A 24,495-nucleotide genomic window follows, 5' to 3' on the forward strand; every position below is an offset into this window, starting at 1 on the left:
AACTAATAAGCAGGTAATACAAACAAAAGACATTTTGAAATGTCTGTATGCCAATGCCAGAAGTCTAAGAGGGGATAGTTAGAGAGCATAGCACTGAATTAAGAGGTAGACATAAAAGGAGGATAACCAATGGGACAGTGCTATATCAGGGAATAAATTATAGTACAGTTATAGGGTGGATCAACTTGGTGGGGGGTGGCACTTTAGTTTCAGGATGGCAGAGAGTGCAACAGCATAAAGTTCTTGAAGACTAAATATGCAGCAGAATCTTTATGGGTAGAAATCCCATGTGTATTGGGGAAGAGTATGGTGATAGATACCCCTATCATCCACCTGGCCAAAATGATTAGATGGATGATGAAATGCTAAGAGAAATTAGGGAAGCTAAAAAAAAATGTAGTAGTACACTACTGGGAGATTTCAATTAGCCTAATATTGCTTGAGTAAATGTTACATGAGGACTTGCTAGAGAAAGTTTCTAGATGGAATAAATGACTGCTCATGGAGCAATTTGTTCAGGAACAGAAGAGAAGCAGCCATTTTGGATCCAATTCTTAATGGAACACAGGATTTGATGTGAGAGGTAACTGTGATGGGGCTACTTGGCAATAATTATAATAATCAAATTTGACTTAAAGACTTGATAGAGGACAATAAATAAATCTACAGCTCTAGCACCAAAAACTTAAAAAAAAAAACCTGATAAAATGAGGAAAATAGAAAAGGTGCAGCTACAGGCATGGACACTTTAAAAATATCTTAGAAGCACAGTCCAGATGTATTCCACACATTTAGAAAGTTGGAAGACCCAATGACTGCTGGCATGGTTAAGAGGCAACGTGAGAGAGTGTTTTAGCAAAAAAAAAAAAAAAACTTCCTTAAAATTGGAATAAGATTTTTTTTTTTTATTATGAACTTAATCAGATGGCTACGAAGGCCAGTAATTGCTCGAGACACTTAACACTGTCCCCTTTATAGCTACTTAACTCAATATACCTTAAGCCTCAATCACACTTGCAAAAATCACTACACCATGAATAATTAAATTTATTAATGTAATCATTTTCACACTTTTTTTTTTCTAAACATTGTTGAACTAAATGCATAAGTACAGACCAGATATTTATCATAAATTAGAGTTCTTATCTAAAGAGCAGTGAAAATTTCTTCAGACCTCCCTTCTCAAGTTCTAACAAAAAGAAACCAAAAAAAAATCTTTAATTTTGAGAGAGCTGCCTATATAAGTTTAGAGTCAGAAGCATAATTTCAGGATCATCACTTTTTATATCAAGAGCTTGCAGCAAACAATTTAGAGCTTCTTTCAGTTTTCCAGTGTCAATCAGTTCCTTTCCTTGTTTTACTAGAATGTCATAACAGTTTGAAGGATTCAGCTTATTGCTTTGAATAACTTTTTCCTTGCATAGGTCTCTTTCTTCTGTAAAGCAGTCCATTTTTTCTCCAGACTCTAGTTCATGGTCATCAGTTGATTCATCTAGAAAGTTTTCCTGATCATCGCTGGAGCTCTTGACTCCAGATTCCTCCTCATCCAAATAACTGGGTTCAGTATCTTCTAATGGGTGAGACTCTCCAGACGATCCCTCTTCAGACTGGTCTGACTCGTCATGTGCCTCAGCTTCCTCCGCATTACAATCTTCCAGATCTTCTATCTCTTCAAAACTTGTAGTACTTTTTCTTTCCAAGATTTCTTCCACATCATCCAGGTCCTCTACAATCATATTAACTAGAGATCTTCTTGAGGCTGTAGATTTATTTGCACCTATGCTTCTTCTAGGTGAGAAGAGGCCACTTGTTATAGAGCTATTATGTTTTGGAGTAGAAGCACTGATGCCTTTCAACGATTTACATATAGGACTGTTAAAGGGAGAGAACCCCTTTTCGTGCATATTTTCCTCCCAACCAACCAAAGACTCACTTTCATTATCTGAAACAATTCTTCTAACAGTCTTCTTTTTAGTTATTAAGATTTGATCATCTTCCGATTCTTCACTAACTTTAGATTCCTCTAGATTTTTACCAATATCACTTTTTCTAGGATGAGCATTCCCATCATTTATTTTTACACAAGAATTTTCTTCCAATTCATACAAACTATTTTCTGTCTCGCAATGAAAATCAGGGTTATTGGTGTATTCTGTTGAATCATCCAAAACAAGATTGAAGTCAGGTTGAAATTGAGATCCAGATCTTAGAAAGCTGCCCTCCAAACTTTTGTCTTCCACATTGGCCTCATTCAGATCAGACTTAAACTCTCCAGTGACTTTAAAGCTTTGTGATAATTTTGTGTTTGAAGCAAATTGTAAAGTTTCATACTCACCAGTTCTACTTGTATTTGTGGACTTCAAATCGTTTAGCAATACAGGAACATCATGCAACATACAATTGTTCAAAGGCTGATCCTTTATAATAGGTTCAAATTCAGTGTCACCAGTTTGAGGTTCATGGCTAGACATTTGGTCATTACTGTGGACATAGTGTGCTGAATTTTCCTGCAACTGGGATGACAACTTTTCTAAAACTGGACTTGGCCCATTACAATTAACTTTAGTTCCATTTTTATTATGAACCAATGAAGGATAGCTAGAGGAAGGCACAAATCTAGAATCCTGTTCACTTGAGTGCCTGATTTCATTGCTCTCTGACTTTTGAGAAGTACTTTTATCTAAATTAGAAAGGTTTTGAGTTACCATCTCTTCAACTGAATCTTCTATGACCAGACTCGCCATTTGGCAGCTGACATTCGAGTCATTCTCTGTAAGATTGACTATGATAGGTTGTGAAATATATTGTGTACTAAATTCATTGCTGGGCAGTTTCTTTTCTTTTGGTTTGGAAGCAAATACTGGCTGGGAAGAAATGACTGCTTGTCTCAACCATGCACCTTCAGTTCCACTTTTTATTTGTTCCATTAACTGTTCATTCATTTGAGATTCTAACCGAACTAGCTCTTGGGCTTTTTGTACTCTCTGCTGAATATAATTATGATCTTCTCCATTCATTTCATCATCATCATGGGCAGCTGCCTCACATGTGTACATGAGGTCATGATCAGATAAGCCAAAGATCTCCAGAGTGTGAAGATAAGCAATATGTTCATCCAGACGTGTATCTGTTCTTCTTTGGGCTTCATGCAAACCCTGAAGCTGAATCTGAGTGGAAGAAGTTCGAGTATTATCCAAAGAAAAAAGTTCCCTTAACTCTTGCTTACTGAAGTATCTGAACGGGTTCTTTTTGTCACCAGTTGTCTGCCTTATTAATGAGTCTTTGAAAACCTGTCGCCTGTATATCTTCTCTTCTACAGTTCCACATGTTATCAACCTATATATCACTACATTCTCTTTTTGCCCAATCCTGTAAGCTCGATCTACAGCTTGGGCATCAGTAGCAGGATTCCAGCTTGGATCAAAGACTACCACTCTGTCAGCTGCAGTTAAAGTTAGGCCTACTCCTCCTACTTGTGTAGTAAGCAAAAAAACAGAATAATCTTTATTACTCTGAAACTTCTTAATTCTTCTCTCTCGTTCTGCAATATGAGTTATTGTTCCATCAATACGCATGATCTTGAAACCCTTATTACTTAAGACTTTATTAATAATATCCAACATTTTTCTTGACTGAGAGAATACAAGGGTTTGATGACCCTCATCTCTGAGTTTTTCCAGAAGTCCCATTAGAAATACCAACTTTCCAGATTCTTGAATCAGACTTTCATCAGAAATGTGCTCAATCTTGAAAGCTCCTGCATACTCACTCTCTTTGCTTTCATTGTCTGATGTGGAGTAGTCATGTCCTTCAAGACCAAGTTGGATACAAGCTCGTGCTGTCAGTAATCTAGGATGATCACATAGTTTTTTCAAGACATTCAGTTCAGCCAGGGGTGATCGAGTTGTCATTAACAATTCTTTTATTTGCTCCAAAGAAATAAACTTTCTGTATATGTCCTCCTGCACCGGTCCCAGATACACCCACACAATGAAATCATTTTTCCTTGAAAGCGAAGGTATCAAAGGAGCAACATTACACTTTTGGTTGCTGTCGACTTGAATATCTGTTTCCTTTTCAGCAGATTTGCATTTCAAAACTTCATCCTTTGTCCTTCTGAGAAAGTATGGTTTAATAAGTTTCATAAGATTTTCTGACATCTTTAGACCAAGTGCTTTCTCACCTGGGGTAGCATCCCTTTCCCTTGCCTTTGTGATTGGGTTTTCATATTCCATTTTGAATGTTTTTGATGTTCCAAGCAACGTTCCCCGACAGGCAAAGTCAAACAATGACCACAACTCCCGCAGGTTATTTTGGACTGGTGTCCCTGTAAGAAGGATGCGATTCTTTGCAGGAATGGAGTGTGCACATTTAGTGGTCTTAGCAGAAGAGGTTTTAATTTTGTGAGCCTCATCAAGAATTATATAATCCCAAATAAACTCTCTTCCATTAAAGCTAGAAAGCTGCTGCCAGTTATTGATCAACATCTGATAGGTCGTAATAATAATACCTCCTTTTCTTTGAATTTTTTCCAGGTTCTTAGTACGTTCAGTCTTGCTAGTACCATGAAATTGGTAAACCCTCATCCCTGGAGTCCATTTGGCAAACTCTTTTGTCCAGTTGCTGATGAGGGTTGTTGGCATGATCAGCAGTACAAATTTTATAAGTTCAGCATCAAACATGCCAGAAAGGAATGCAATGATTTGTATAGTTTTTCCCAAACCCATATCATCTGCTAAAATGCCTCCTCTCTTTTCATCTCTATAGAGACCATATAGAAAGGTCAACCCTTCTCTCTGATACTGATAAAGTTTAGTGTATAGGTCTTTATAAATCATTAAACCACTGTTCAATACATCAACAAATTCATCATCCTCTTCGTCTTGAAGAGCTAATTCTGCCAGTGCTGCTTCTAGTTTCTGAATCCTGCTTTTCACCTTTTCACTAGAATAAATTTCTTGTGCCAGTCTGAATAATTCAAGCGACTGTGTCAGATTTCCAATCTTGGCTTCTTCTTTTGCTTTCTTGACATAACTGCAAAAAAAGAAAAAAAACATTTTAAAAAGTAAAAAACCAAGCTGCCATATTAGGCCAAATAACATTTTGGACTAATATGGCAATAAAAAATAAATATTAAGTTCATAAACAAGAAAGCTATCACCTTCAATTTATTTGCTAACCTTATTTTCAAATTGAAGCTGCAATACTTGCTTGCCATTGCTACTGAGTAGCCCCAGGTTTTAATCTATTTATAAAAAGCAATAGAAATAACCTGTTTGGCCATTCAGATATGCTAGTTTTTAAACCTAACCCTACCTGCCCCTATTCTTTGTAACCACTACTTCTCAAACTGCCTGGACTCTACCTACTTGTGAACACTGTTTCCTTACCCCTTCTAGCCCCTTCTCAAGTTTATCCAAAATATAGACACTGAACATTTACAGTTAATAAATGGGTTTGTATCTATGCAAGAATTATGAAAGTATAAAACCGTTTGGGAATTTTATGAGGTAGATTTTACAATACACAAAAGTTTAATATATGGCTAAAGGATAATTTTTAGCTGTGTGCAATGGAAAAATAAATAAAAGTAACAAGTGTGGAAGGGGAAAAAAAAACCCATACACCAAGTAAACATATGGAAAAAGGTCTGCAGGCAGACTTCTAGTACGTCTCGGTTTTAATATCTGAAAACACAACAGAATGGATAAAAATAGCCATATTGAAGCTTCAACTCTCCCAGCAATGCAGAGCGTGTGAATTCTGCCAGTTTCCAGAGGTTACAGACGTATATGATGATTTCTACAGAGTCCCAGTCATCTCAGCCCTTTCCATGCTGCCTTTTTTTTCTATTCCATCTAGTTACATGATCAGGACTCCCAGGTCTCAAAATATTAGTCAAATAAAGAAATGCCACACATTCTGTGATTAAATCCCTCCCACTTCACTTGAGAAAGAGACCAGAAAGGTTAATCCAGTGGATTGGTCCTGAGCGCTAAAAATATAGGAGAAACTACTTTGGGTCTCCTGTCCATTAATGTGCAGCCACATGTGAGGCGATGCGCTTGAGATTTAGAAAAGAACATAAATATCTGCTGGGGATGAGTTTCAGGCTCCGAGCTCAGCCTACATCTGGCACAAATCTAATTTTCTCTGGCCACCAGCAGTTTTACAATCTGGACACTAGAACATTTACTTTTGTGTATCCTGCTCAGTACATAAAAGGGGGCTTGGGCCCTAGGTGTTTTAAGGGAAGCTGTGATCCTCTGCTAATTTCTGAGCCTATCACCTGGACAACAGGATCAGAACAGTAAAGCTTTTTCTCTAAAATTTGATAAAGGCGAGGTGGATCATGTTCCTTGCTTGCTAACCATAATTTATTTGAAAAGCAACTATTTCATCATCACACCTATGATTTAATCTCATTTGTTACATGCTATTCTTGTGCTAACTCATAGCAAGCTACAACCAATAAACCCTCATAACCAGATACAAAAATAGCATAAAACTAGATTATGTATAGCCAAACCTTGTAGTAGGAAAACCTATAAACAGAGCCCCTAGTTTCCTATGACTGATTGCAGGACAGCATAGTGAAATCTTTGACTCCAGCCTTTCTGCATGCAACTTTAACTCTATTCATGTAAAACAGCAAAACAGAATAAAACAGAAGACTGCCTATCTTTGCAGTGTACTCACAATACATCTTCCCAGAGAGGGGACTGAGCTCCTGCGGGTCCCTCCCAGCAAGGTCCCACACACAGAGCTCTCTCTCTCTCTGTAGGATGTAAGGTGGCCCAAGCTAGATGCCTGGTCCCGCACAAGTCAAGGAGAGTAAATTGGGCCATGCCACACCGATTTTTCAAAATTTGGTGGCAAATTTGCATGAAGCGTCATACCTCTGACCGACTATGCAAAAAAAAAAAAATCAATTTTTTAAAATTGAAACTATTTATACTTGTTTTTAGATATACAATTAAATATACTAAGTACAAAAATCAAATCAAGTTCAGACTAAGTTAGGATCTTTTAGCTGTGAAATGTGACTTGTTTTAAAATTGAAATCGTGCAACCATCCTTATATTTTCTTGGGAAAGTCCTTGTCTTTCAGATGAGAGTTTATGTTGAAAACGTCTTCAGTATCAGTCTGTCATGCTATTAATTACATAGAAAGATATGCATCATATTGGACATTTGGCAAAGGGTACAAAAAAGGTGTTGAATTCGCACAAGCTGAAACTTGTCAGCAAAAAGTGCCCAGTCATCAAGGCTTCTAGGAATTGAAACTAATGCCATCTCTGCCAGCTGTGGACACCAGCAGTTGCGGCCTTCCAAAAAACACATCCAGGCCTTTGTAACTGGCCACATATGCAGTTGCAAGAACCTTTGAATAAAGTGACATTCGTGTATAGGGAAGACCTCTACTTCTGAATTCTATGGGGGACATCACTCCATCCAGGAATTATATCTAAATAATCTTAGGTTTGAGGATTTAAGTGATCTTTGAGGGATCAAAGATGGACTGCTTTCTGTCCTCTCCAACTTCCCTTCAGGACAGGAGGAAAGGGGGCCTTAGGTGAACAGAAGGCTCCTTGCAGGCTGCTTGTAAGGGGAGGACTGAACAAGAGCAGAGAGCAAGCTCAACGGAAAGAAGGCACGCTCCCTGAAGTTCTGTTCAGTTTTGAATTAAGAGGTGTTAAAGACTTCAAGAATGTTAATTATGAGGCAGATTGTAAAATATTCAACACCTTCAGTATGCTATTTTTCCCACAATCGCAGGAGGCCAAGTACATTTCCTATAACCAGTCCCAAAAGTCATCCCTCAAGAATTCTACCCAAAAAACCTATTAGCAACTGCTCTACTGTATTCTTGAGGAGGCAGCGCGTCCAACCGCAGGTTAACCTGTGCGCTAGCCTGAGCCCACAATATTGTAACAGCCCCTCTGAGTACTATTTCATTCCCTCTGAGCCCTGCAGTGCTACAGAAAGCACACGCTGCTCCAGAACAGGAACAGAGCACAGTTGGAAGGAATGCACGGGGTGGAAACATTTTAGAAACTTGGATACTACCCAGTAATGATTTAGTAGCCAGGTTAAAAAAAAAAAAATGTGTTTGTATGAGCGGCGGCGCAGGCTTGTAGTGAAAAGGCATGCGGCAGCGAAGTCTGCGGGAGGAACGTCGCATTCACACTCACACTCCCATTCTCACATGCATACACTGGGCCTCACCGCCAAACCTCTTCTTCCTTCGCTGCAGGGATGGGCTCCAGTTCCACCGCGGCTTTACTCCAGCGGGACTTCTTTTTTGTCGCCACAAGGATGGGCTCCCGTGGCAGCCTTGCTTCGTTGGGGTCCGGTTTCCTCTTCGCTGCCACGGGGATGAGCTCCTGTGGCGGCCTTACTTCATCGGGGGTCGGGTTTCCTCGGCCTCGCTTCTACACTGCCACTCCTCCCAACCCCCGGCCTATGCTATGTCCCTTCTTCCTGCCTCAGTGGCCAATCAGAAGCTTCCTCCCTTCTTTCTACTCCCACTGGCAGGTAAAAAGGAGGCGGCTTCCAATTGGCCTGCATGGGAGCAGGAAGAATGGAGGCGGCTTGCCATTGGCCTCCGGCGGCAGGGAACGGGGAAGCACAAGCGGGGCAGTGGGACACCGGGATCTGCGGTGCTTGGCGACACACTGGTTGAGAATCGTTGGTCTAGACCAGCGGTTCTCAACCGGTGTGTCGCCAAGCACCGGTTGGTGTGTCGCATGCTCCCGGTCTCTCCCGCTGCTCTTTCTTCCCTGCTGCCGTTGCCGCCGGGCTATCAACACGTTCAAGCCCAGTGGGAATGACAGCAGTGCTAAAAGAAGCTGTGGCACCCGTGGCTGGCCTTTTCTTCTTCTCGCGCCTGCCCCCCCCCCCCCCCCCCGTGACCCGGAACAGGAAGTGATACGCAGTGCGGTGCGCGGGAAGGAGAAAGAGCCGTGCCACGTGATAAAGTAGCAGCGACCGCTGCAGCATCGGCCCCCGAGCAATTGAAGCAGCCGGTAATCGAGAAAGGAGACAGCAGCATGAGCCTCCCGTGGTCGATGGAATTCTTCCTTCTTGGCCTGCGGGGGCTGGAGGAGGAGGCTGCTGCAGCTACCATTTGTGCTCGGGGGGAGAGGAAGTGAGTGAGAGAAAGAGAGAGAAGCAGCCAGCCAGTCAGTGTGTGAGAGAATGTGTGTGTGATTGAGAGGCTGGTTGTAAGTGAGAGAATGTATTTGATCGAGAGCATGTGTGTGATTGAGAGAAACTGGTTAGAGAGATGATGTATGTGTATATGTGAGAGACAATGAAAGTGACTGCTCAAGGAGATGACTGATGTGTATGTGAGAGTGTGAGACAGTCAGGGATGTGACTGATGTGTGTGTGTGTGTGAGAAAGAGAGAAAAAGCATGGAAGTGAGAAATCTGGGTATGTGAGAGAGCATGGGAGTGGGAAGCCTGTGTGTGTGTGTGCGAGCATGTATGAGAGAGAGACTGGTTAGTAAGGTGACGGTGTGACTGTGAGAGAGAGAATGTGATTCAGGGAATGAGAAGCCTGTGCACATGGAGAGCAAGCATGTGTGTGTGTGTAAGAGAGAGAGAGAGTGAGCATGGGAGTGAGAACCTGGGTGTGTGTGAGACACAGCATGGGAGGGAGAAGCCTGTATATGTAAGACAGAACATGGAAGTGGGAAGCCTGTGTGTGTATGCATGAGAGAGATCAGGTGACTGGTGTGTGTGTTTGTGTGTGAGAGAAAGAAAGTGTTTATGGGAATGAGAAGCCTGTGCATGTGGAGAGAACAAGCATGGGAGTGAGAGACTGGTGTGTGTTTGAGAAAGAGAAAGTGATTATGAGAGTGAGAAGCCCATATATGTAAGTGGAACACGGGAGTGGGAAGCCTGTGTGAGTGTATGGCATGAGAGAAACTGTTCAGGAAGGTGACTGGTGTGTTTGTCAAAGACTGTTTGGGAGATGATTGGTGTGTGAGAGACAGAAACTGGTCATGGGGGCATGACTGATATGGTGTGTATGTGAGAGACATGGGTCCTAAGGAAGAGGACCATGAGTATAGAGCTTAGCCACTACTGCTGCTTCTGGTGTGTGCTACAGCTTGCATGGAAGAGGAGTAGGAGAGCTGCTGGAGGGGGTAAGTAAAGGTGGCTTTTTAAGTTTATTTTTCTTGATTGACTGCCATTTTAATTATTTAATATTATGTGATGTGTCTGCTTTTTTTGAAATATTTTATTGGTGTTTGGAGAATTAATAGTTTTTATGTTTTTAATTGTTGGATGTTATTCTGTTCATAGTTGTTGTGAAACATTTATTCTGCTTATTAGTATAGTTTTACAATTATTTCTGTGAGGGGATCTATAGTTGCTTGCTAGTTTTGTTTTCCTAATAAGAGGTGTATTGGTTTTTAGGACCTGATTTAATATTTGTAGTGTTGCCTTTTCATAGATAGGGTTGCTCCTGTTTGAGTGTATTCCATAATACAGGTGTAACTGTGTGCGGATTAGTTTATGTGCATTACTACAGATCCTGGGAGTATGTTAGGTCGGTTCTGTGTCTGTTACCGAGATATTTTACTAGCATGTAAGCGTTTGTATCAGTCTTATTTGTTGTGTTTTCTCAAGAGGACATGCATTGGTGGTAAACTGCTGTCTTTTCATAAGTAGGGCTATTGAGCCTGGAAGTAGAAGGAGTTTGAGTTGCTGTTACTGAGATGACACCAGAACCAGAACATCTTTTTTGTAGGGCGAGTTGTATGGGGAATGTCATAATTCTGCTTTACATCCATTATTGTGGGTCCTGGGGTTCCCGTGGATGCAAACTGTACTTTTACATCTAGCCCTGTGACGATCATGGGTCAGTGTGTCACGCATGTGAGAACCATCTGTCAGGTGTGTCCCGACAGAAAAAAGGTTGAGAACCACTGGTCTAGACAATAGAAGAGTTGGGAGGGAAGAAGGGCCAATAGCGCGGTGCCAGTGATTTGAATCGCTTCCGAGAATACCTGCAGGGAAAGCGAAGAGGATCCAGAGGATATAGATGTTATCGGTGGGGGACTTTCGCCCCCGGATGGTGAAGAGGAACCTGAGAAGCCCTGTTCACTAGTGGACGCCCCGTGTGATTTGGTTGTCGTATGCGACCTGTAGGCAACTTTCAGCCCCGATGTCGATATCTGCGTCGAAGGCACCGTGATGAGACATACCGGGGATGGTCTGTGTGGCCTCTCCCGTGATTGCGTCGATGGCCGATTCCCATCCGACTTTGTTCGTGTCTGACTGGTCTCCGGCTCCCTCATAGGCACGGTCTTGGAGCTGTGCTTCCGCGCCGGCATCGATGAAGAGGGTGCGCCTGCGTCGAGGGTGTGCGACTGATGCGCTGCGCGTCAACTGATGATGCTGTGCCCTGACTGAAGCCTCGGTCCCCAGTGCCGGCTTCCGAATTTTTCGTCCTTCCCAACACAGCGTCTCGACCATGACGGTCGACGCGTTTCGGGTCTCTGCCTCGAGGTACGTTGTGCTTGGGCTTCATCCTTCGGTCTTCACCCCATTTGGAGGTCGCCGGTTCCAGCGACGATGCTTGACGCATCTGCGGGGGCGTCAGGGTGGGGCATAGGATCCCTGTCTCTGCCCAGTTAGTGCCATCATTTTTTCGTGCCGTCAGCGCACTCTGGGGGATCTCTCGCCACAATGTTGGCAGGCCTGCATCGGGTGGTCTGGGCCCAGACACTGATAGCAGCGGTCATGTCCATCCATGTTGGACATGACCTTGCCGCGCCCCCTTCCTTCTTACCGTGCTCTTTCATCTTTTTCTCTCTATTTTTTGACTTTTTTTTTTTTTAAGTTTTTTCCCCTCAGAGAGAAGGTGATGCTGAGGAGGTCTGAAGCTCCGCGTGCGATCCCACGCGCGGAAAAATAGACTGAGGAGAGTCAATTCCAGCACGGGAACTCATGCGCAGCCTTAAAGCAAAGCTCTGACATAACTTTGAAACTCCACCTCCCGGGCCTGATTGACAGTTCCCATGATAGCATGGCTAATTCAGCCCTGCTATAGACGGGAAACAACTGAGGTACCTGTAAAGGTAGGGGGCTCTCTTTTTAAATCCAATTCCTCTTTTCCCCTGCCGCTGAAGTAGAGAGCAATGTTAGAGTTGCATGAAAAGCATCAAGGCTTATTGGTTAAGGGTAGTAACTGCCACACCAGAGAGTTACCCCCATGCACACTTTCTTCATTTCCTTTAGGACTTGACCATAGAAGCAGTATGCTTTTTCCCCTTATGTCCACATAACAGTATCCCAGACCATGGAAATCAGGGCCCTTGGTTGTCTGAATCCAATTATAATTATTCTTATCCCCCCCCTGCTATCTAAGCAGAAAGCAATGTTGCAGTTGCATTTAAAGCATCAAAGCATATTGGTTAAGAGTAGTAGTAATCGCCGCACCAGGAAGTTATCCCCTTGCACACTTTTCTCATTTCCATCCTCTAGCCTTAAGAGATCCAGTGTTTATCCCATGCACCTTTGAATTCTTTAACTGTTCTCTTCATCACCTCCTCTAGAAGAGCATTCTAGGCCTCCACCTTCTCCGTGAAGAAATATTTCCCATTTATTCCGAGTCGTTCCCTCCTGCAGTTTCATTTTGTGACTCCCAGTTCTATTGTTTTCTTTCCACTGGAAAAGGTTCGAAGTCCATATACCATTGAAACCTTTTAGGTATATGACGGTCTGGATCAGTTCTCTCCTGCACCTCCTCTCTTCCAGGGTGTACATATTCAGATCGTTCAGCCTCTCCACATAAGTCTTTGGATATAGACCTCACTCCATTTTGGTCACTCTTTGGACCACCGCCATCCGACTCTATCCTTTTTGAGATGCGGGCTCTAGAACTGAATACTTCAGGTGAAGCCTCACCAAGGACATCACCATCATAACCTGACTGCTATGAAGACTTTCATGTTGCTGCTTTCTGTGGTTCCTCCTACTTAATATCACGATAAGTCTGAGGAACCACAGAAAAGCATTATTTTCTGCTTTTCTGTTCAGGGCTTGGAGCGCCTCAGAACTTAATGTCAGCTCCAGGGCCGGCATTAATTTTTTGAAGGTTAAAATGTGCGCGCCAGGCACATGGCAATTTTTTTTTTTTTTTTTTACACACACTTCAGGGGTACTAGCTAATATCAACATGTAATGAGCACTATTAGCTATGTGCTGGTTTGGACACGCTGATCCTCTTATTGCATCAGTAGTTATGGATGCACATCCAAAACACATGTCCAACCGTGGATTAACCTGTGCAGTAGCCTGAGGGTACAATATTGTATCGGCCTTTTAGTCCCTTCCCCTGCACTGGCTAACCAAGAGCATTACAGTGTCATCATGTAAAGTTCTGCACATGCTGCTAGCTCTTACCCACCCAGCAACACTCATTCTGTCCATCAGCTACTGCACTGCCTTTCTGATATTAGGAGGCCTTACTAGAAGGGCAGAGAACTTCCAACAGCACAGCATTTAAAAAAATAAAAAAAAATATTTACTGAAGATAAAACTGTCAGTCTTCTGTTGCTGCCAACCTGCCAAAGGTGATAAAGCTGCTGCAGTTCCTTCTTGCTTTTTTTTTTTTTTTTTAAATTAAAGTGGCTGTGATTTGTTCTCTCTCCTTCTAGCAAAGACAGCTTGGTGATGTCATCAGATTCTCTGGGGAGGGGGAAGAGACTGAACCAGCAAAGCCTGTTCTGAGTGAAGGATTGTGGCGAGGGAAGCAAGGACAGGACCAGCCACCATGGTACTCGCACTTTTCTGCTTCCAAATATGCTCCGTCCAATGAAAATTTAGAGCTGTGAGAGAGTTGCCAGATTTATAGCTAAATTAGCTCCATCTCATTCACAGTTCAATTGACTACACCTTTCTGCATCAGCCTCTAAATAGATACCTGAGACAATGGGAGGTAAGGGATCTTGCCTAAGGTCACAAGGAGAATAAATTGGGGGGGGGGGGGGGGGGGGGAGTTGCATTTGAGTCTATTGCTCTAAATACTAGGCCACTTTTTTTTTTCAGTTACTCTGGGGCTGATGTAATAAGGTACAGTTGATAGATCACACAGGTTTTCCTGTTGTGCTTACATTTTTTGTAAGCAAATTTTACAGCCAGTGTAAGAAGGAGTTTTGTATACAAAAACTATGTATAAGATCAGTGCCCCAGATATAAATTCAGCGATAATGAAGATGTTAGCCATTACATCCCCCACATGCAGAAAGGTGTGCTATTTAACTGATGCTTGGTTTATGCTGGAACTTTTACTCCTGGTCACCCCAGAATCCTAGTATTAGTGTGGGGGTGATTAGGGGTTCCTGATACTAGGGACCTGTACTCCTGGATGTACACAAAAGTGATGGTCCCTCACTTCAAGATTTTATGCACATAAGACTGTGTGCATAGATTCCCCCCCCTTCTCAGATTTAAATGTTCATTCAACCCATGCAAAAGGCTGAGTGCACATTTTAACTTGGGTTGGAGCATTTACCACCCTATTCATTAGCATACTATTTTATTTATTCAAACAAGTGTACCCCCAAATAACCTCTGCCCTGCTTCCCTTTTCATTCCTAACATGCCAGCTCTTTGAGTACCTGTACATTTATCTGTCACAACCTCTGTTATAACTGGTTTGTTATTGTAGTTGCAATCTCAGTCATAACTTCTTCTATTGTGATGGTGGCTGCAATTTTAATTTCAACCACAATTACTATTGAACATCTAGTGTTGATTTTATTGCTTGGTTCACTTTCTTCCTGTACTAAGTTTTTTGTTCCTATTTATCCTATGTATCCCCCTCCCCTCCCTGTTCAATGTATTTTCCTCCTTGCGGTTATCATGTAAACCAATATGATGTTGCCACGAATATCGGTATAGAAAAGTTTATAAATAAATAAATATTACAGCATTGGGAGTATTTTTTTTTTTTTTACGGCAAGGGTTAAAAGCTGTGCACTGAATTTCAGTACAGTTTATCTCACACCTATGTGCCAAAAAAAGTGGTACTGCTAATACAACTCACTTATATCCACCGCACAAAAAACAAAACCCCACTGATTTCTTTTGCAAATTGTGTCCTAAATCAAAACAAATGCCGAGTTTCAAGATGATCTAGTATGTGCTAGCCAATTATTAATAAGCTGTTTCAGAGAAACTATTGATGTCCCTTACACTACCAGGCCACTTACCAACAGCCTAATGTGCATACTTTCCTGTGTGCTAAATAGAACTATGTCAAAAACTAATTTTGAAACTAAATAAAATGAAGTCTTTGGAATAGACAAGGTTGGTCACCCACAATGCCCCTCAGATTAGAAGATCGTTACTGAAGTTTTTATGCATTTGCTCCAGTTTTTCTTTTGGGGGGGGGGGGGGGATAAATAAACCAAGCTCTCACCCGGTACCCTCGCCTGCCAAAAGCTCTCCTTAACATACTTACGCCCCCCTTTAACTATTCCTCAATGGTTATTCCCATGCATTAGCCTCATTCCATCACTCCGTCCCCAATCTGTTTTCTCCCCACAATCAATATAGGTCGCGCTCGTTTGCCCATTTTCGCCTACGACAAACCCTTTTGATAGGTCGGGCATCTTAAGTAAACACGCTCCATGGGCAGGCTGAGCACCATCCATCCGCAGAACAGGCCCAGTTGCTTTTATTCCTTTGCTACCATACCTTTCGTATTTCGCCGCCTGCTCTGCATCAACTCCAGAATCGGCAAGGCTACTGGACCTTATGTGTTCGTGGCTGCTGGTATCCATGATTGGCAAAAAAAAGCCAAGCCTGCCACAGTCGCCTTCCCAAAACAAGGGGTGCAGGCACACCCTGAACCGCTGTGCCGTTCCACTAGCGGGCAACAGAGCAGCACAAAAACACCAGTAAAAAGCTTGGGCGGCCCTTTTCAAATCCGGCTTCCCAATATGCCTTGCGAAAGGCGGAGCCCCGCCTACCCTCCGTGCTACCGTGTGGTGCATGGCGGCCATGTTTGAAGCGGGTAAGGTGTTAGGTCACGCAGTGCTGGGCAGAAAAAGTAAGGGAACGGACACATTTGCTAGCGGACGTCTAAGGCAGAGTTACTACGGTACTACCTGCCCTCCCCGTTTATGACCAAAAAAGCTTACAATTTCCCACTTTCTACCTCTTAAAATCACCTTGACATTTGTTTAAGTTTTTTGAACAGGAAAAAGCATGTTACCAGTTAACAATTGCAATAATTATATTATGTTAAAATAGTTTTATTATATGTTTTAAAGAAGACATATCTTCTTGATGTGCCTGTCAGTTACTGGAAAAAAAATTTCAAAATTGTAAAAGTTTCTTCTCCGTAGAAGTTTAATGGGCTTCTAATCCGAATCAAAAATGGCTATAAGGGCTTCACATCTAATCACATGCTCAGTCTATTTTTATACCTGTCTGGGCAGCCCACACACCTGTCAGAAGATTGTAAAATATTACATTACACATTATGTGATGGAAGAGGGAAGCGAAACTGAAATTCGAGCTGTGCAGGGTCTTTTGCTCGCTAGTGCGTATGAATGAGTGGGGAGTAGGTGCAAGGACGATATGCGTGAGTTATGTGTAAGCGGTGTTAGTTCTATGCACCAGAAGCTAGGATTTGGGCGGGTGCTGGGCAGTGTTTCCAACACGTCGAACCCGAATTAAAGCACTATAATCTAGATTCACGGTGAAAAGTCTCCAGAATCGGTAAAACGTAGCTATGTAGAAGCGCCTGCATAGCAGGGAAATCTTGAGGTCTGCTGACCCTAAGATTGATATAGATCGTTAGAGAGTCGGAGGTAACACACAGTCGCTTGCTTTCACGCACCCACAGTCATGCTCTCTGACAGGCCGATACAGTACACTGTTAACGCGGCATTTGGACGCGCGGTTTCGAGGCGCTAGCTTTACCCCCTTATTCATTAAGGGGTAATAGCGTGTCCAAAACGCGCGTCCCCCCCCCCCCCCCCCCTCCAATACTAATAGCGCCTGCAACATGCAAATGCATGTTGATGGCCCTATTAGTCATTCCCGCGCGATACAGAAAGTAAAATGTACAGCGAAGCTGCACATTTTACTTTAAGAAATTAGCGCCTACCCAAAGGTAGGCGTTAATTTCGGCCGGCGCCGGGCTTTTACTGCTTTTCTGTGCACCCTCCGACTTAATATCATGGCGATATTAAGTTGGAGGCCCCCAAAGTTACAAAAAGTTAAAAATTAAAAAAAAAAAAATTTGAAATGGGCCTGTGGCTCGCAGGTTGAATACCAGACGCTCAATTTTGCCGGCGTCCGGTTTCCGAACCCGTGGCTGTCAGTGGGTTTGAGAACCGACGCCGGCAAAATTGAGCGTCGGCTGTCAAATTCACTGACAGATGCCGCTTCCATCAAAAAAGGTGCTAGGGATGTGCTAGTGTCCCTAGCGCCTCTTTTTACCGCGGGCTCTAATTTAAATAAATTAACTTTCTGAATCGCACGCACAGGAGAGTGGCCCACTCTCCCGCATGGTTTACTGTATCGGCCCGAGAGTTAGGAAACGTTTGGCCCGTGTAATACGATGCACTGAAGCTGTCATTGATTTGTGCACACATATATGCCCAATCCCCACTCCTCTGACATACCTTGGTGACTCTCCCGCAGTGTGGAATTAGATGACTGGTGACTAAGGGGTTTCAGTTATTTAAAGAGTCACTAAGGATAAACATAAAACATAGGGAAGAATAGAAGTAAAAGGCAATCTCCTCCTTACTGGCGGGCTGATACAGTAAAAATCGTGGGAGAGCGGGCGAGCTCCCGCTCTCCTGTGCGCGTGATACAGTAAATTAATTTATTTAAATTAGGGTCTGCGGTAAAAAGAGGTGCTAGGGACACTAGCATGTCCCTAGCGCCTCTTTTTGGACAGGAGCGGCGGCTGTCAGCAGGTTTGACAGCCGACACTCAATTTTGCCGGCATCGGTTCTCGAGCCCGCTGACAGCCACGAGTTCAGAAACTGGATGCCGGCAAAATTGAGCATCCGGTTTTCAATCCACGAGCCGTGGGCCCATTTTAAATTTTTTTTTTTTAATTTTTTACTTTTTTTAACTTTTGGGGCCTCCGACTTAATATCGCTATGATATTAAGTCGGAGGGTGCACAGAAAAGCACATCTCTGGCGCCGGCAGAAATTAACGCCTACCTTTGGGTAGGCGCTAATTTCTTAAAGTAAAATGTGCGGCTTGGCTGCACATTTTACTTACTGTATCGCGCGGGAATGACTAATAGGACCATCAACATGCATTTGCATGTTGCGGGCGCTTTTAGTCTGGGGGTTGTGGGGGTTGGACGCGCGTTTTCGACGCGCTATTACCCCTTACTGAATAAGGGGTAAAGTTAGCGTATCGAAAACGCGCGTCCAAATGCCGGTTAACAGTGTGCTCCGTCGGAGCACTCTGTACTGTATCGGCCTGTGGGTCCCCTGTATAATGGAAAAAGGGGTCTGGAATCCACCCAGTAAGTCTCCCAGGGGAAGGGAGGAGAGGCAGTAATAAAATACAATTTGTTGTATATTTTATAATTAACAGATGAAATCACTTTAAGCAATGTAATCACTGCTGAAAGTATTTAATTTTATTAACAGACAAAAAATGTCATTGTTATATTTTCATTAAGTAATGATATTGCACAACTTAATAAATGTTACCAGCTATAAGCTAATAAGAGCTCTTTTCTATTTATTCTAGCTCAAAAGACTAATAGAAGCGGTTCTGACCAAATATATATATATTGAGTAAACTATCAGATAATTATTTCTAGTAGTCCTTTCCTGGTGTTGACGTGATACTAGTTGTAGTAATTTAGATCAGTAGATATATCAAGAATGAGATTCTTTGTATACCTACTGTTATAGGTAAGCTGATCCAAACATCAGATGAAGATTGTTCTGAATCAAACCTTAAGAGTACTAGTCTGGTAAGTATGCGTTGTGATGGTACTGAATCTTATTGTTTATTTTGGGTTTTTTTAGTTTCTCTTTTCTCTGTCTCCTGGTTTTTCACTCTTCTAATGTCTAGACCAGTGATTCTCAACTTGTGTGTCGCGACACACCAGTGTGTCACCAAGCACCAGCAGGTGTGTCGCAGATCCCGGTGTCCCACTGCCCTGCTTGTGCTTCCCCGTTCCCTGCCCCCGGAGGCCAATGGCAAGCCTCCTCCATTCTTCCTGCCCCCATGCAGGCCAATTGGAAGTCTCCTCCTTTTTACCCTCCAGTGGGAGTAGAAAGAAGGGAGGCAGCTTCTGATTGGCCACTGAGGCAGGAAGAAGGGACATAGCATAGGCCGGGGGTTGGGAGGAGTGGCAGTGTAGAAGCGAGGCCGAGGAAACCCGACCCCCCGATGAAGCAAGGCCGCCACAGGAGCTCATCCCCGTGGCAGCGAAGAGGAAACCGGACCCCAACGAAGCAAGGCTGCCACGGGAGCCCATCCCTGTGGCGACAAAAAAAAGTCCCGTTGGAGTAAAGCCGAGGTGGAACTGGATCCCATCCCTGCAGCGAAGGAAGAAGAAGTTTGGCGGTGAGGCCCAGTGCATGCATGTGAGAGTGTGAGTGTGAATGGGAGCCTGGGTGTGATGTGAATGGGTGTAAATGGGAGCCTGGGAGTGGTGTGAATGGGTGCGGGTGTGAATGGGAGCCTGGGTGTGCTGTGAATGGGTGTGGGTGTGAATGGGTGCTTGGGTGAGGGCTGGTGTGTGTGGGTATGAATGGTTGCCTGGGTGAGGGCTGGTGTGGGTGTGAATGGGTGCCTGGGTGAGGGCTGGTGTGTGTGTGTGGGAGTGAACGGGTGTGAGCTGGTGTGTTGGGTGTGAATGGGTGCGAGAGCATTTGTGTGTGATTTTGAGCTTGTATATAAGGGAGAGCATGTGTGTGTGATTGAGAGAGAGACTGGTCAGGAAGATGACTGGTGTGTGCGTGAGAGACCAAGACTGGTCATGGGGTCTAATTTGGGGGGGTGTGTGTGTGAGTGACTGGTTGTGGGCCCCTAAGAAGAGGATCGTGAGGATAGAGTTTCAGCAGCTGCTGCTGCTTCTGCTGAGTGCTTTTGGCCTGCAAGAGAAAGGAGTAGGAGAGTTGCTGGAGATTCTAAGTAAAGGTGTCTTTTTAAGTTTATTTTTCTTGATTGACTGCTATTTTAATTATTGGGTATTATGTAATCTGTTTTGAAATATTTAATTGGTATTTGGATAATTTTTTAAATAATTTTTATGAGTTTTTAATTGTTGGATGTTATTCTGTTCATCAGCTGTTCCCTGTACGTAACAGGATCAGTCCAGACGGTGGGTTATGCCTCTGTCCAGCAGATGGAGTCAGACAAGGCTTCGGAGGGTGCTGGCATATAAACCAGTGCACCCTCTGTGAGTCCTCAGTATCTTTCTGAAACCAGCAGATAGGAGTAGGGGAACCTTGGCTTCCCCTGTCTGGAGGATAGTTCCTCCTCTTTGGTTTTTCTCTTATTTTGACTCTCTCTGAAGTTGGATCAAGTTATTTAAAAAACAAACAAACAAAAAAAACAAACAAAAGTTGGAGGTTAGGGAGGTTCTATTGGCTTGCAGGCAGTGCTGTCCTGTCTCCTTTCCCTCTCCCATCTCTTTCTCCGAGGGGTAAGTTTTCTGATTTGAATTTCTTGTCAAGCCTTCTTTGCTTTATTTTGAGTTTTCTCTCAGGTACCTGGAGTAGGGAGGTGGATGCTGTAGTGTTACCTTTTAGTATATAGAGTTGCTACTGTTGGAGTGCATGCCATGAAGCAGGTGTAACTTTGTGCAGATTAATTTTTGTGCATTATTGCAGATCCTGGGACTATGTTAGGTGCTATATTTGTTTCCATTTCTCCAGGTTTGCACTGCATGCAGAATGGATTTTTTGGTTTTCCATTCCAGTTTCTGTCTCCATATTTATAATTTGTGGTCTTTCTGTCCTTGGTGAAGGTCAGCTTTCTGTGTGACAGAGGTGAGGTATTTTACTAGCATGTAGGCATTTGTATCAATCTTATTTGTTGTGTTTTCTCAATAGTATATGCATTAGTGGTAAATTACTGTCTTTTCATAAAGAAGGCTATTGTACCTAGTAGTAAAGGGAGTTTGTTTTACTTTTACTAAGATGTCACCAGAACCAGAATATCTTTTTTGTATGGTGAGTTGTATGGATAAGGACCTAGTTCTGTTCTGACCCATTGTTGGGTGTCGAGGGGGTTCCCTTGGGTGCAGAGTGTATGTTTACATATAGCCCCATGACGTCACATGTTCAGTGTGTCACGCATGTGAGAACCATCTGTCAGATATGTCCGAGCCGAAAAAAAGGTTGAGAAGCACTGATTTATTGAATATCTTTTTAATAAAATATATATTAAAATCCAGTTATTAAAATGAATAAGGCAGTCACAGTGGCAAACACTGTAAAACAGAACAGAAGTATAAAAATAATTTTAAACCACATTATTTAGCACATACTATCACTGTATAATTAATGCTTTCAGCTCTATAAGATCTGTTGTCTGCCACCTTCTGACACAAGATGCATTATTTACAGATATAACTTTATGCCATCTATCTCATTTTTATCAAAATGTTAATAAGTCCTTTCAATGTCCATCACAGTCTGTTTAATCCACCTCCTCAATGGTGGGACCGGTGCTAGAGGTGCCCCGGCAGGCCTGGGCCCCACAGCTGGTTCCTGGCATCCCGCCCTGGGAGAGTTTGCTGATGATGGGCTTACACACCTTCTCCAGCTCTTTCTGCTGGTGCTCATACTCCTCCTTCTCAGCCAGCTGGTTGCTCTCCAGCCAGGAGACGGTCTGATTGCATTTCTCCAGGACGCTCTTCTTGTCCTCCTCACTGCTCTTGCCTTTCAGGTTTTCATCCTCCACAGTGCTCTTCAGATTGGAGGCATAGGATTCCAAGGAGTTCTTGGCAGAGATCTTCTCCTGCTGGGCATTGTCCTCAGCTTTGTACTTTTCTGCATCCTGCACCATCTTCTCAATCTCCTCTTTGCTCAGCCGGCCCTTGTCATTGGTGATGGTGATCTTGTTATTCCTGCCTGAGCTCTTGTCAATGGCAGCGGCTTTCAGGATGCCATTGGCATCAGTGTCAAAGGTGACTTCGATCTGCGGCACGCCACAAGGAGCAGGTGGAATTCCAGACAACTCAAACTTGACCAATAGGTTTTTGTCCTTAGTCATGGCTTTTTCACCTTCATACACCTGGATCAGGACACCAGGATGGTTATCCGAGTAGGTGGTGAAGGTCTGAGTTTGCTTGGTTGGAATGGTAGAGTTGCGTTTGATGAGGTGGTCATCACTCCTCCTGCTGTCTCCAGACCCATGGACAATGGAGCCACATCCAGGAGCAGCAGATCCTGTACATTTTCAGACTGGTCCACCATCAGGATGGCTCCTTGCACGGCTGCACCATAGGCCACGGCCTCATCCGGGTTGATGCGCTTGTTAAGCTCACGGCTATTGAAGAAATCTTGGATCAGCTTCTGGATTTTAGGAATGCGGGTGGATCCCCCAACCAGAACAATGTCGTGGATCTGAGCCTTGTTCATCTTAGCATCTCTCAAGGGTTTCTCCACCAGTTCAAGCGTTCCTCTGAAGAGGTCAGCACACAGCTCCTCAAAGCAAGCACTGGTGATGGAGGTGTAGAAGTCAATGCCCTCGTACAGGGAGTCAATTTCAATACTGGCCTGGGTACTGGATGACAGAGTTCTCTTGGCTCTCTCGCAGGCAGTCCTCAGTCTCCTGACTGTCCTCTTATTTTGGCTAATGTCCTTCTTTTGCTTCCTCTTGAACTCCTCCATGAAGTGGCTCACCATTCGGTTATTGAAGTTTTCTCCTCCCAGGTGAGTGTCCCTTGCTGTGGCTTTCGCCTCGAAGATCCTATCATCTATGGTCAAGATGGAGACATTGAAGGTACCCCCGCCCAGGTCAAAGATGAGGACGTTGCGCTCTCCCTGGCCGCTCTTGTCCAGGCCGTAGGTGATGGCAGCCGCCGTGGGCTCGTTGATGATCCTCAGCACGTTCAGGCCGGCGATCACCCCAGTGTCCTTGGTTGCCTGGCGCTGGGAGTCGTTGAAGTAAGCCTGCACCGTGATGACCACGTTGCTGACCGGGTGGCCCAGCTAAGCCTCCGCGGTCTCCTTCATTTTGGTCAGCACCATGGAGGAAACTTCTTCCGGGTAGAAGGTCTTCCCCTCCCCCTTGTGCTCCACCTGCATCTTGGGCTTGCCCCCATCGCTCAGCACGCAGAAGGGCCAATGCTTTATGTCCGACTGCACCACGGGGTCATCAAACGTCCTGCCGAGAAGCCTCTTGGCGTTGAAGACGGTGTTCTGGGGGTTCATGGCCACCCAGTTCTTGGCGGCATCCCCGGTCAGCCTCTCGGTGTCCATGAAGGCCACGTAGCTGGGGGTGGTCCTGTTGCCCTGGTTGTTGGCGATGATCTCCACCTTGCTGTGCTGGAACACCTCCATGCAGGAGTAGGTGGTGCCCAGGTTGATGCCGATAGCCACTCCTTTGGACGCAGACATCTCGGGTCTCCGCTCTGTGTCAGGATAAGCAACTGGAGACGATTTGATCGCAACAGCTAAAACCTTTCCTCCAGCTTCTCTTGCTGACTGCTACCCCCCCCCCCCCCCCGAACTCGTGCTCTGCTATTCATGGAGCCGGCTCATGCAAGTGGGCGGAGCATGGCTGACAGAGTTCCTCCTCCGCTCTCACCATGGCCTAACCATCAAGTCAGCAGGGATGGCCAATCAGAGCACAGCATTTCCAGAAACCCCGGCAACCATCGGGAACATTCGCGGAAAGGTGAGCCCGCACAGGCCAATCAGAGCTTGGTGGTGGCAGCCACTTCCCACCCCCTTCCCGAATATTTAGGAAGCGTCTCTACCTTTAGCTAATCAGAGCTGGGTGGAGGCGGCCACCTCCCACCCCTTCCCGAATATGCAGGAAGCAACAACACTTTTTAGCCATTCAGATCTGGGAAGCTTCTGGAGTTTTCTGGGCGTGTGTGAAACGGGCGGCAGCCCTGAGGCGCAGTCAGACCCACAGCAGTAGGGTCCTCTGACCCTGCTTCCCGGCCGTGAGGAAGTTACACATTTATCCCACTGCAGAAACCTGCAGGCAGAGGCTGCCGGCGTGTAAATGACAAATCAGTGGCACTGAATTCTCTCTGCTGCCTGCAAGGGATGGGGGTGGACAGGGAGTCAGTGCTTTAACACTCCTCCCCCTCCATACTGTGCATTCTGGCCCCCATAGATTCTCAGGGGGGTGGCAAAGGAGGAAACCCGCCCCCCTTCCCCCCAAGCCTCTTATCTGTGCATTCTGCCTCTGAAGAGATTCCCAGGGGGTGGGAAGGGAGAAACCTGAATGGAAGGCCAGCTACTAACCTTAATAGAAACATGGAGGTAACCTTCATGTAATGAAAA

At 44.3% G+C, this 24,495-nt stretch overlaps 1 protein-coding gene and 1 pseudogene across 1 annotated transcript; both read right to left on the minus strand.

The window, feature by feature from the left end:
• Positions 1–1,027: 1,027 nt before the first annotated feature.
• On the minus strand, positions 1,028–15,952 carry ERCC6L (ERCC excision repair 6 like, spindle assembly checkpoint helicase). The gene is made up of 2 exons (XM_029607545.1): positions 15,723–15,952; positions 1,028–5,034 (listed from the first exon to the last, which is right to left on the minus strand). Exons 1-2 carry the CDS (start codon positions 15,806–15,808, stop codon positions 1,218–1,220), a joined length of 3,903 nt encoding a protein of 1,300 aa, XP_029463405.1. The 5' UTR covers positions 15,809–15,952; the 3' UTR covers positions 1,028–1,217.
• A 5,697-nt stretch (positions 15,953–21,649) lies between these two features.
• Positions 21,650–23,595, minus strand: LOC115093305 (annotated as a pseudogene).
• Positions 23,596–24,495: the final 900 nt, after the last annotated feature.

The sequence above is a fragment of the Rhinatrema bivittatum genome, chromosome 6, assembly GCF_901001135.1.
Source record: "Rhinatrema bivittatum chromosome 6, aRhiBiv1.1, whole genome shotgun sequence".
NCBI lineage: Eukaryota > Metazoa > Chordata > Amphibia > Gymnophiona > Rhinatrematidae > Rhinatrema > Rhinatrema bivittatum.

Excerpts from the sequence above, each read along its gene's own strand:
- ERCC6L (XM_029607545.1), bottom strand. The coding sequence starts at position 15,808 with ATGGATACCAGCAGCCACGAACACATAAGGTCCAGTAGCCTTGCCGAT. Across the intron at positions 5,035-15,722 it reads CAGGCGGCGAAATACGAAAG|TTATGTCAAGAAAGCAAAAG; the intron begins GTATGGTAGCAA and ends CTTTTTTTGCAG.